Raw genomic sequence first — 14,005 nt, 5'->3', positions numbered from 1 at the left:
AGATCCTTGTCACTAGAGCACAGTAAGATCCTTGTCACTAGAGCACAGTAAGATCCTTGTCACTAGAGCACAGTAAGATCCTTGTCACTAGAGCACAGTAAGATCCTTGTCACTAGAGCACAGTAAGATCCTTGTCACTAGAGCACAGTAAGATCCTTGTCACTAGAGCACAGTAAGATCCTTGTCACTAGAGCACAGTAAGATCATTGTCACTAGAGCACAGTAAGATCATTGTCACTAGAGCACACTAAGATCATTGTCACTAGAGCACACTAAGATCATTGTCACTAGAGCACAGTAAGATCATTGTCACTAGAGCACAGTAAGATCCTTGTCACTAGAGCACAGTAAGATCCTTGTCACTAGAGCACAGTAAGATCCTTGTCACTAGAGCACAGTAAGATCCTTGTCACTAGAGCACACTAAGATCATTGTCACTAGAGCACAGTAAGATCATTGTCACTAGAGCACAGTAAGATCCTTGTCACTAGAGCACAGTAAGATCCTTGTCACTAGAGCACAGTAAGATCATTGTCACTAGAGCACAGTAAGATCATTGTCACTAGAGCACAGTAAGATCCTTGTCACTAGAGCACAGTAAGATCCTTGTCACTAGAGCACAGTAAGATCAGTCACTAGAGCACAGTAAGATCATTGTCACTAGAGCACAGTAAGATCCTTGTCACTAGAGCACAGTAAGATCATTGTCACTAGAGCACAGTAAGATCCTTGTCACTAGAGCACAGTAAGATCCTTGTCACTAGAGCACAGTAAGATCATTGTCACTAGAGCACAGTAAGATCATTGTCACTAGAGCACACTAAGATCATTGTCACTAGAGCACACTAAGATCATTGTCACTAGAGCACAGTAAGATCATTGTCACTAGAGCACAGTAAGATCCTTGTCACTAGAGCACAGTAAGATCCTTGTCACTAGAGCACAGTAAGATCATTGTCACTAGAGCACAGTAAGATCATTGTCACTAGAGCACAGTAAGATCATTGTCACTAGAGCACAGTAAGATCCTTGTCACTAGAGCACAGTAAGATCCTTGTCACTAGAGCACAGTAAGATCCTTGTCACTAGAGCACAGTAAGATCATTGTCACTAGAGCACAGTAAGATCCTTGTCACTAGAGCACAGTAAGATCATTGTCACTAGAGCACAGTAAACACCCTGACTACCATGACGTTGACAAGCTTAATAAACAAACGTGTGTTCTGTCGGATTTATATGGTGTTTATGGTGGGCTTGGTTGGTTCTGCTGTCCCTCTGACTTATTCCATAAACAATGTCTACATGGGTTGTACACTGGTCATAAACATACATACAAATATATATATATATATACACACACACACACACTACCAGTCAACAGTTTGGACACACCTACTCATTCAAGTTTTTTAAATTTATTTTTTACTATTTTCTACATTTCATAATATTAGTGAAGACATCAAAACTATGAAATAACACATGGAATCATGTAGTAACCCAAAAAGTGTTAAACAAATCAAAATATATTTTATATTTGAGATTCTTCAAAGTAGCCACACTTTGCCTTGATGACAGTTTTGCACACTCTTGGCATTCTCTCAACCAGGTTCATGAGGTATTCACCTGGAATACTACTGTGTTATTCCATAGTTTGATGTCTTCACTATTATTCTACAATGTAAAAAAAAAAAAGTCAAAATAAAGAAAAACCCTTAATGAGTAGGTGAGTTCATACCTCTGACTGGTACTGTATACAGCTAATTTGTAGATATAGGGCACCCTAGACAGTAACACATACACAAAATCATCCCAAGTTCAACAGTAAAATGCTCCAATTGCATTACGTTGATTATTTGAAGGGCAATGGACCTTACATAGAAACAAGGGTAGACTTTCCTAGCTGCATGTAGACACCTGCCAATTAGATCTCCCTTAATCACTCCTCAAGGGAACTCTAATCCTCAGAGCCCTGTTAGACCCAATGAGCAGAGTGATGCCCCCTGCTGGCCGTACCTCTCCTTAACGCCCGTTCCACAGCATAGCATCTGTGAACATAATCTATTGAGTATTGTATCACTCAATAATGTATCACTCGGCTGTCTGACAGTACCAGATTACAGCCATCTAGTGCTTAGACATATGCTTTTGAATGGGCTTCTATTTGAATAGAGTACATTCCTGAAATCCAATCTTTGTCAAGTGTGTTACGGTTTTCTTCCGTCGAAGGAGAGGCGGACCAAAACGCAGCGTAGTTATGGTTGAACATCTTTAATAAAGATGATAACGTGAACAATAAACATATACAAAACAAGAAACGTGTAAACCCGAAACAGTCCCGTGTGGTACAAACACCCACCATCACCCACAAAATACCCAAAGAATATGGCTGCCTAAATATGGTTCACAATCAGAGACAACGATAAACACCTGCCTCTGATTGAGAACCACTCTAAGCAACCATAGACGTACCTAGAATACTACACTGAACACAACCCCATCAATCTACAAAACCCCTAGACAAGAAAAACACATAATCACCCATGTCACACCCTGGCCTAACCACAAATATAAAGAAAACACAGAATACTAAAGGCCAGGGCGTGACAGTACCCCCCCCAAAGGTGCGGACCCCGGGCCGCACACCTAAACCCATAGGGGAGGGTCTGGGTGGGCGTCTGTCCACAGTGGCGGCTCTGGCACGGGACGTGGACCCCACTCTAACATAGCTTTCTTAGCGTCCTTAGAGTGGCGACCCTCGCCACCGACCTTGGCCTAAGAACCCTAACAGAGGGCCCCATTGGACTGAGGGGCAGCTCCGAACTGAGGATCAGCTCGGGACTGAGGGGTAGCTCGGGCAGGTTGACGGCTCTGGCGGATCCTGGCAGACTGGCGGATCCTGGCTGACTGGCGGATCCTGGCTGACAGGCGGGAGACTCTAGCAGCTCCGGACAGGCGGAAGACTCTAGCAGCTCCGGACAGGCGGGAGAGACTAGCAGCTCCGGACAGGCGGGAGAGACTCTGGCAGCTCCGGACAGGCGGGAGAGACTCTGGCAGCTCCGGACAGGCGGGAGAGACTCTGGCAGCTCCGGACAGGCGGGAGAGACTCTGGCAGCTCCGGACAGGCGGGAGACTCTGGCAGCTCCGGACAGGCGGAAGACTCTAGCAGCTTCGGACAGGCGGGAGAGACTAGCAGCTCCGGACAGGCGGGAGAGACTCTGGCAGCTCCGGACAGGCGGGAGAGACTCTGGCAGCTCCGGACAGGCGGGGGAGACTCTGGCAGCTCCGGACAGGCGGGAGACTCTGGCAGCTCCGGACAGGCGGGGGAGACTCTGGCAGCTCCGGACAGGCGGGAGAGACTCTGGCAGCTCCGGACAGGCGGGGGAGACTCTGGCAGCTCCGGACAGGCGGGAGACTCTGGCAGCTCCGGACAGGCGGGGAGACTCTGGCAGCTCCGGACAGGCGGGAGACTCTGGCAGCTCCGGACAGGCGGGAGACTCTGGCAGCTCCGGACAGGCGGGAGACTCTGGCAGCTCCGGACAGGCGGGAGACTCTGGCAGCTCCGGACAGGCGGGAGACTCTGGCAGCTCCGGACAGGCGGGAGACTCTGGCAGCTCCGGACAGGCGGGAGACTCTGGCAGCTCCGGACAGGCGGGAGACTCTGGCAGCTCCGGACAGGCGGGAGACTCTGGCAGCTCCGGACAGGCGGGAGACTCTGGCAGCTCCGGACAGGCGGGAGACTCTGGCAGCTCCGGACAGGCGGGAGACTCTGGCAGCTCCGGACAGGCGGGAGACTCTGGCAGCTCCGGACAGGCGGGAGACTCTGGCAGCTCCGGACAGGCGGGAGACTCTGGCAGCTCCGGACAGGCGGGAGACTCTACTAGCGCTGGAGAGGAGGAAGGCTCTGGCAGCGCTGGACAGGCGAGGCGCACTGTAGGGCTGGTGCGTGGTGCTGGCACTGGTGGTACTGGGCCGAGGACACGCACAGGAAGCCTGGTGCGGGGAGCTGCTACCGGAGGGCTGGTGTGTGGAGGTGGCACTGGATGGACCAGACCGTGAAGGCGTACTGGAGATCTTGAGAGCAGGGCTGGCACCAACCGCCCTGGCTGGATCTTCACCCTAGCCCGGCAGATGTGGGGAGCTGGGATGTAGCGTACCGGGCTAAGCACGCGTACTGGGGACACCGTGCGTTCCACCGCATAACACGGTGCCTGACCAGTACCACGCCTGCCATGGTTAGCACTGCTAGGAGCACTGTAGCGCTGAGCTGGCACAGGACGTGCAAGGCTAGGGAGGTGCACAGGAGGCCTGGTGCGTGAGGCTGGCACAATCTTCACCAGATGACTAGCACGCACCTCAGGACGAGAATGGAGAGCTGACCCAGGTGCCATCAAATCCCCGACACACTCCGTCGGGCGAATTCCGTGCTTCATGCACCAACACAGCAACTCCCTCATAACTCTCTCCTCCAATTTCCCCATTAACTCCTTCACGGTCTCTGCTTCGCTCACCTCCAACACCGGCTCTGGTTCTGGTTTCCTCCTTGGCTCCTTACAATAAACAGGGGGAGTTGGCTCAGGTCTGACTCCTGACTCTGCCACAACTCTCCCTGTGCCCCCCAAATACATTTTTGGGGCTGACTCTCTTCCATCCACGCCGCCGTGCTGCCTCCTCATACCAGCGCCTCTCCGCCGTCGCTGCCTCCAGCTCTTCTTTGGGGCGGCGATATTCTCCTGGCTGTGCCCAGGGTCCTTTACCGTCCAACTCGTCCTCCCGTTACCACACCGCTTGGTCCTGTTGTGGTGGGTGATTCTGTTACGGTTTTCTTCCTGGGAAGGAGAGACGGACCAAAACGCAGTGTGGTTATGGTCGAACATCTTTAATAAAGATGATAACGTGAACAAGAAACATATACAAAACAAGAAACGTGTAAACCCGAAACAGTCCCGTGTGGTACAAACACTGACACAGGAGACCATCACCCACGAAATACCCAAAGAATATGGCTGCCTAAATATGGTTCCCAATCAGAGACAACGATAAACACCTGCCTCTGATTGAGAACCACTCTAGGCAACCATAGACGTACCTAGAATACTACACTGAACACAACCCCATCAATCTACAAAACCCCTAGACAAGACAAACACATAATCACCCATGTCACACCCTGGCCTAACCACAAATATAAAGAAAACACAGAATACTAAGGCCAGGGTGTGCAAAGTGGACACTGAACAGATTCCACAGAGATCTAGACACAATTATGGACTCTACTATTTTGCTCCAATGATGCCTTATCCTTTCTAGGATGTGCATTTTGCACTGTTTTATGCATTTTAATACTCTGACCTGGTCAATTACACTTGTCCAGAAGAGGTTGGTGGCACCTTAAATGGGGAGAACCACCCTTGTGATAATGGCTGGAGCGGAATCAGTAGGGAATGGTATCAAACACACGGTTTCCAGGTATTGATGCCATTCCATTCACGCCGTTCCGGACATTATTATGAGCCCTTCTCCCCCCCAGCAGCCTCCACTGTACTTGTCATATCACATGATCTATTACCGATATAAAATACAGAAACCTGTAGATTTGATCAATGCAACATTCTGATGATTTAAGAGTTAAAAGCATGGAGTGTTCTAGGACCTACTGTACCTACAGTATATCAAAGAGATCTGCTCGTCCCAAGGCTAATATTTGACCAATGATGTATATATACACTAGATGACTCACAGGGGGCACTGTATTGAAACCACCGTGCCTCCATCTTGGAACTCCTCCACCGTTGTAAAACATATTTTGGAAGCTATAGAAATCCATGTATTAATGTCTACATTAGTTTTTGCCATGTTAATTATATTACAGACTCCTTAATGCAGACTTTTAAATTATATTATGTGAGCTGAACAAACATTTGTCCATTTTTTTTATAAAAACATTTTCCTTAAAGCTGCAATATGTAACTTATTGGATGACTCTAACAAATAGAAATGTGACTTATAGATCTGCTTCTACATTTTCTATGCTTGTTTTGTTACATAAACTGAAATTAGGTGAACTATTAGAATTTCAGAAACCAGGAAATGGGGAAGCGATTAATGCATAGTGCACCTTTTTAAAGTATATATATTTTTTAAGTGCTACTGTTACTGTCCTGACTACAACAACAACAATATTTAAATACATGTAATTTTGTCCTTGAAACATTTCATTGAAATACTGTAGAATTCCATTCATTCCAATGGCTGGTGGCTTCAAAGCCTCTCATTGGCCAATACCTAGTATATGCAATCTAGGGTTTATGTACATCATTGTATTTTAACTGTAAATAAAAGGGTAACTGTAAAACTACTAATATATGTAAAACTACTCCAATAGCTTAGCAAGATAGAAGTTAAATCCTCTCCTAGCCCTTTAGGGCAGCAGGGTAGCCTAGTGGTTAGAGCATTGAACCAAATGGTTGCAAGTTCATATCCCCGAGCTGACAAGGTACAAATCTGTCATTCTGCCCCTGAACAGGCAGCTAACCCACTGTTCCTAGACCAGTTAACCCACTGTTCCCAGGCCGTCATTGAAAATAAGAATGTGTTCTTAACTGACTCGCCTAGTTAAATAAAGGTAAAATAAAATAAAAGTCTGTGACACCTCAGCCTGTTACTCCACAGAGCTGTGTCTGTAAGGTTGTATTTACTGTAAGTGGTTATCTGCTCTTATAGTTTATCTTACTGTTTATCTGCCCATACAGTAGTATAACCCAGTCCAGAGAGATAGATTCCCTCAGAGGTCATTTCTGAGCTGCTCTTTTTAGAGCTTCTCGCCCTGTCTTTATATATACACTAGATGACTGCAAGGGGGCGCTTTTTTGAACCCGCCGCACCTCCATCTTGGAACTCCTCCGCCGTTGTAAAACATAAAGACAGGAAGAGACAGCTCAGAAATCACCTCTGAGGGAAGAAGGAGAGGTTTTCAGAGTGACCACCGCCATTACTGATCTTTGTTGATGCGTTTACTTTTTGTTGGAAACACTATTTGGTGGAAAGACTTTGACATGCAGAAAGGCCAGGATTGGGGGAGATTGTGTTTGATGTGTGAAAACATACAGTATAGAAAGGTTGTTGAATTGTACTCTGGCAAAAGCAATAATTGTCAAGGATTTGTATGTTTTTATCAATCTGTTGCCAAATGCAAAAGAGTTGCGCTCTTTGTCAATGTGACATTTTCTTTTCATAATTTGTGTGCATGTTTATTGTTAAGCTAAAAACCGTGTTCTGTTTACAGAATTCAGCTCAGAGGAAGAGGATGATGTCAACAGTGACTATGCAGACAGCATGGAGGAAGAGGAGTCCAAACTGACAGCTCAAACCCTAGCCACAATGCAGGTAGGTCATACAATAATACTTTTTTAATTGTCACATACCAGATGGGTGCAGTGAAATATGTTGTTTTATAGGGTCGTGATAGTACGGCACCCCTGGAGCAAATTAGAGTTGTGCCTTGCCTTGCTCAAGGACACATTGGCAGATTTTTCGGACCTTTTCTAACCCTTTCTAACTAACCTTGTCAGTTTGGGTTTTCAAACCAGCAACCTTTCAGTCAATGGCTCAATGCTCTAACCACTAGGTTACCTGCCGCCATACTTCAGTTAATCTAGAATATTGAAATAGTGGTAGATTATTCTGTCCTAATCATTTCACATTGAATGTTTACTAACCCCCACTCATATTTTAGTTATCAACATACTGTGGCGATCTGGCACGCTCATCTATCTCTCTCTCTCTCCTGTCTCCTCAAATCAGAACGCAGAGCTTCATGGAGGACCTGGGAAAGGGAAGCTATCCCAGCATCCTGTGGGAGAGGGCCAGGGGCTGGTGGAGGTGAAACAGCTGGTGCAACAGAAGAGGGTGGTGGAGAGAGAACTGCAGGAGCTAAAGGTTCAGCTGGAAAAAGCTGGCTTCTCCTCCCTGTCCCAGATGAGGTACCGATAACACACTGACTAGCTGGCTGAACACACCACATGTTATGAAACATGATATAGATACAGGATATGAATGAAAGTGAATTAAATTGTATGAATGAGATTAAATGAATTAAAATGTACCTTCATTCATATAAGGAAACATTGACTCAATCTAAAATCTTTCCCGCCTATTTTGGTGGTCTTGTGCCGTTTAAGATGAGGATTCTTTCTTATGAACATGGTCTTGTTTCTATTACAGCATATTGGATGACTGTCATTCATATTCCATTCACCCAGTTCAATGTAACATGGATAGGTTTAGGCTACTACATGATACTCTAATGTTCCCTGTATCCATCATGAGGTTGCTACAACCGAGCCTATGAATGAATGTTTACAACGTAGGTGCACAGGTCAAGAGACACATTTTGAGTAATCAACATGACAGACAGTGACACGTTCACTCTCTGGCCTGCATCTAGCTGATCTAGGGTGTAATCATTAGTCCAACAGTGGCAAATTAGAGTTTCTATTGGACAAACTCCGGTATGTTTATCCCCGTTTCGTTCCGTTTGCTCCCGTTTAAGAAGGTTTTTGTATTGAAGTAAATGTACCCAGAGGAGGACAGAAGCTATCTGTCCTCCAGCTATACCACGATGCTACTCTACAGAGTGCTGCTGAGGCTATTGTAGACCTTCATTAGCAAAACAGTGTATTTCATATATTTAGTATAGTTTTAGCTAAAAAGGATAACTAATGTTTCAGTATTTAGATACATTTTGTTGTTGTTGTGTTTTTACCCCCTTTTTCGATCTTGTCTCATCGCTGCAACTCCCAACGGACTCGGGAGGTGAAGGTCAAGTCATGCGTCCTCCGAATCATGACCCGCCAAACTGCGCTTGGGCTCCCGAGTTGTGCAGTGGTCACTGCATCTCAGTGCAAGAGGTGTCACTATAGTACCTGGTTCGAATCCAGGCTGTATCACATCCGGCTGTGATTGGGAGTCCCATAGGGCAGCGCACAATTGCCCCAGCGTCGTCCGGATTAGGCCGTAGTAGGCCGTAGTAGGCCGTCATTGTAATGAAGAATTTGTTCTTAACTGACTTGCCTAGTTAAATAAAGGTTAAATTTAAAAAACACCTGCCTGCTTAACACTGTTCAACTGATGACAGGGTCAGCCTTCAGGCGTCCGGCCCGCCACAAGGAGTCACTAGAGCGCGATGAGCCAAGTAAATGGTCCTCCCCTTCTTTGTCTGAGAAGCCTCCGTTGGTATACAGAGGTCCAGCGTATAGGTGTACAAACGCCTGTGGTTTTCACCCTGGCCGGAACAGTGGACATGAGAGGTTTCATCTGAGGTTTGTCTTTGTTCTCCCTCTCACAGGAAAGCCCTCTTTAACCTACGCATGGAAAATAAGGAGCTGAAGTCTCACCAGACAGAGAGACAGCCAGAGACAGACCTTAGGCATGAACAGATTCTTCAGGAGGAAGAGGAGGATGAAGGAGAGGTGGATGAGGAGGAAGAGGAGGAGGAGCTATGTGGGTCTGATCTGTGGGAGGCCTGGGATGATGAGTGTCCTTCCCAGGGGAAGTGCTGTGCCCCCAGGCCCACCCTGAGAGACCCTGGACCGGGGAGGAGACACTGCACTAGGCCTGTATCTCTGGACCTGGGAGCCATGCTGTCCTGCTCCACACAGGTAGGGGGAGCCACCACACACTAAATAATACTCTAATAATGTGTGATACTGTATATTGATAGATCAACTGTTTTTTAGGCCTGAAATTAATATCTGCATCTCTATGGATGTAAACAGCACTGACATTGCTCTGGTCTTGTGTTGCAGAATGAGGATGATGAGGAGGAGGCAGGAAGAGAGGCTGGAGGCAGGCGGCACAGCGCCACAGAGACAGTGATGGGTGAGAAGGCTGTACGTCTGCAGCTAGAGAGCAAGGAGCTGAAGGAGAGACTCATGGTGTCTGAGGCCACAGTGCAGGCCCAGGCTGAACAGCTCAAAGACTATAGAGACCTACTAAGTGAGTCAACCACACATACCCCCTGACCACACATACATACTCACCACACATACCCCCTGACCACAGATACCCCCTGACCACACATACACCCTCATCACACATACCCCCTGACCACACATACCCCCTGACCACACATATCCCCTGACCACACATACACCCTCATCACACATACACCCTCATCACACATACCCTCTGACCACACATACCCCCTGACCACACATACACCCTCATCACACATACACACTCATCACACATACCCCTGACCACACATACACCCTCATCACACATACCCCCTGACCACACATACCCCTGACCACACATACACCCTCATCACACATACCCCCTGACCACACATACCCCCTCACCACATATACATACTCACCACACATACCCCTGACCACACATACACCCTCATCACACATACCCCCTCATCACACATACACCCTCATCACACATACCCTCTGACCACACATACCCTCTGACCACACATACCCTCTGACCACACATACCCTCTGACCACACATACCCTCTGACCACACATACCCCCTGACCACACATACCCCTGACCACACATACACCCTCATCACACATACCCCCTGACCACACATACCCCCTGACCACACATACACCCTCATCACTGTCGTGTCTTTGGCTATGCCGGATTAAGTGATATGACATGCTATTCTATAAAATAATTTATATTACGTAATTAATATTACCTGATTGAGCTAATCATGTAAATGTATTTAACTAGAGAGTAATATTTACACATACACACCCTCTTCCCACATACACCCTCATTCCACATACACCCTCATTCCACATACACCCTCATCACACATACAGCCTGACCACACATACACCCTCATCACACATACACCCTCATCCCACACACACCCTCTTCCCACATACACCCTCATTCCACATACACCCTCATCACACATACACCCTCATCACACATACACCCTCATCCCACATACACCCTCATCACACATACACCCTCATCACACATACACCCTCATCCCACATACACCCTCATCCCACATACACCCTCATCACACATACAGCCTGACCACACATATACCCTCATCACACATACACCCTCATCACACATACACCCTGTCTGTCTATCACACATACAGTAATATTCTACATGCAATAACTATTTTAATGTATCTCTCACTCGCTTTCGCTCTCTGTCTCTCTGTCTCTCTCGCTCTCACTCTCTCTGTCTCTGTCTCTGTCTCTCTCGCTCTCTCTGTCTCTGTCCCTGTCTCTCTCTCTGTCCCTCCAGCAGAGACATCAGTGCAGCAGGACAGTAAGCAGGTCCAGGTGGATCTCCAGGATATGGGTTATGAGACGTGTGGCCGCAGTGAGAATGAGGCTAACAGGGAGGAGACCAGCAGCCCAGGTACAGCATTTACTATTACTCTATGTCCTTAACACTACAAACACCTGCAGGTCATCTTTACACTGAAGTACTGTTGTACTCTGCCACACTTGAGGGTTTTTGTGAGATCAAAACAATCTGCACTGGTTTAGTAAAACCACAAGAGGGCAGCATATCAGTTGTCTCACCCACATCCCCCTCTATTCCTCTCAGAGTTTGACGATCTAGAGATGTGCACATCTCTGGAGTGCGGCGGCTCTCAGTGGTGGTCAGGCACTGTGCATCCTGGGAAGGCCGGTCCTCCAACATCAACCTCAGAGGCTGACAACATGACATCTCTCCAGCGATTGGTTGAGGACCTTCGCTCGCAGCTCTCCCGCTCTCAGACAGTGATCCGGAGCCTCCAGGGCCGCCTGCGCTCTCTTTCCACCTCCAGCGAACTCTCCATTGGCCCCTCCATCCCCCGCAAGGTCAACTGGGGAGTCCAGTTTCAGGCCTCGCCATCACAGAGCGGCCCAGAGGAGGACGAGGGCTGGGAGTCGTCTGGTGGTGGTCTGGGACCCTCGCCGCGCCACCACAAACCTGACAAGGACCTCCAGGAGCTGGTGTCCCGCGTGGGAGCCCTGGAGGACCAGCTAAGAAAGGGCAAAGGGACCCCAACGCCCACCGAGGAGGGCAAGGCTACCAGCTGGCCTGGGCCGGGGTAAGTAGTGCCACCACCACCACACCTAGTCCACCATCACCACCACCACCTCCACCACCACACCTAGTCCACCACCACCACCACACCTAGTCCACCACCACCACCACACCTAGTCCACCACCACCACACCTAGTCCATCACCACCACCTCCACCACACCTAGTCCACCACCACCACCACACCTAGTCCACCATCACCACCACACCTAGTCCACCACCACCACACCTAGTCCACACCCCCACCACACCTAGTCCACCACCACCACCACACCTAGTCCACCATCACCACCACACCTAGTCCACCACCACCACCACACCTAGTCCACCACCACCACACCTAGTCCACACCCCCACCACACCTAGTCCACCACCACCACCACCACGACACCTAGTCCACCATCACCACCACACCTGCTCCACCACCACCACACCTAGTCCACCATCACCACCACACCTTATCCACCACCACCGTTCCTGGTCCACCACCACCACACCGAGTTCACCACCACAACCACCACCACCCCTCCACCACCACCACACCTAGTCCACCACACCTAGTCTACCACCACACCTAGTCCACCACAACCACCACCACCACCACACCTAGTCCACCATCACCACATCTAGTCCACCACCACCACCATCACCACATCTAGTCCACCATCACCACCACACCTGCTCCACCACCACCACCACACCTAGTTTACAACCACCACCACACCTAGTCCACCACCACCACACCTAGTCCACCAGCACCACACCTAGTCCACCAGCACCACACCGAGTCCACCACACCTAGTCCACCACAACCACCACCACACCTAGTCCACCACAACCACATCTGGTCCACCACCACACCTAGTCCATCACCACCACCACACCTAGTCCACCCCCACACCTAGTCCACCACCACACCTAGTCCACCACAACCACCATCACCACATCTAGTCCACCACACCTTGTCCACCACCACCACCACACCTAGTCCACCACCACACCTAGTCCACCACCACCATCACCACCACATCTAGTCCACCACCACACCTAGTCCACCACCACCACACCTTATCCACCACCACATCTAGTCCACCACCACCACCACACCTAGTCCACCACCACCACACCTAGTCCACCACACCTGGTCCACCACACCTGGTCCACCACCACCACCACACCTGGTCCACCACCACCACCACACCTAGTCCACCACCACCACCACACCTAGTCCACCACCACCACACCTGGTCCACCACCACCACACCTGGTCCACCACCATCACACCTGGTCCACCACCACCGCCACACCTAGTCCACCACCACCACACCTAGTCCACCACCACCACACCTAGTCCACCACACCTAGTCCACCACCACACCTAGTCCACCACCTCCTATTGACTCATCCTTCACCCTCTGTCTGTCTCCTGTTGACTCTTCCTTCACCTTCTGTCTGTCTCTTTGTAGGAAGTTTAACACTCTGATCCAGGCCCAGGCCCGTGAGCTGTCCCACCTGCGCCAGAGGATGCGTGAGGGGCGCGGGGTGTGCCACATCTTGATCCAGCACCTGGGTGACACCACCAAGGCCTTCGAGGAGCTGCTTCGTGCCAACGACATAGACTACTATATGGGCCAGAGCTTCAGAGAACAGCTGGCACAGAGCAGCGCCCTGGCACAGAGAGTCAGCACCAAGATCAGCGGACGTGAGTGGAGAGGAGAAAACACATGACAAATGCACGATGGCACACAAATAGCACTTAATGGACACAAAAGGACACAATGGCACCATGCACATACGATTACAGCTACCTAATATTCTTTATTTATTTAAATTTTATTTTACCTTTGTTTAAGCAGGTAGGCAAGTTGAGAACAAGTTCTCATTTACAACTGCGACCTGGCCAAGATAAAGCAAAGCAGTTCGA

General features: G+C 49.0%; 1 protein-coding gene across 8 annotated transcripts in view; it reads left to right on the top strand.

Annotated features, from left to right (window-relative positions):
• LOC112251640 (phosphodiesterase 4D interacting protein) overlaps positions 1 to 14,005 on the top strand; it is a 144,068-nt gene that overhangs the window by 87,317 nt on the left and 42,746 nt on the right. For 7 of the 8 annotated variants that reach the window (XM_042322437.1, XM_042322438.1, XM_042322434.1 and 4 more), the window contains 7 exons: positions 7,283 to 7,383; positions 7,801 to 7,979; positions 9,344 to 9,656; positions 9,804 to 9,993; positions 11,288 to 11,404; positions 11,597 to 12,086; positions 13,548 to 13,783. In XM_042322437.1, coding sequence (XP_042178371.1) covers positions 7,283 to 7,383; positions 7,801 to 7,979; positions 9,344 to 9,656; positions 9,804 to 9,993; positions 11,288 to 11,404; positions 11,597 to 12,086; positions 13,548 to 13,783 — 1,626 coding nt within the window. The remainder of the gene's footprint in view (positions 1 to 7,282; positions 7,384 to 7,800; positions 7,980 to 9,343; positions 9,657 to 9,803; positions 9,994 to 11,287; positions 11,405 to 11,596; positions 12,087 to 13,547; positions 13,784 to 14,005) is intronic. The other variant, XM_042322432.1, reaches the window with a different exon arrangement.

The sequence above is a fragment of the Oncorhynchus tshawytscha genome, linkage group LG05 (assembly GCF_018296145.1).
Source record: "Oncorhynchus tshawytscha isolate Ot180627B linkage group LG05, Otsh_v2.0, whole genome shotgun sequence".
Lineage (NCBI taxonomy): Eukaryota > Metazoa > Chordata > Actinopteri > Salmoniformes > Salmonidae > Oncorhynchus > Oncorhynchus tshawytscha.
This window is presented reverse-complemented; position numbering and strand designations above follow the sequence as displayed.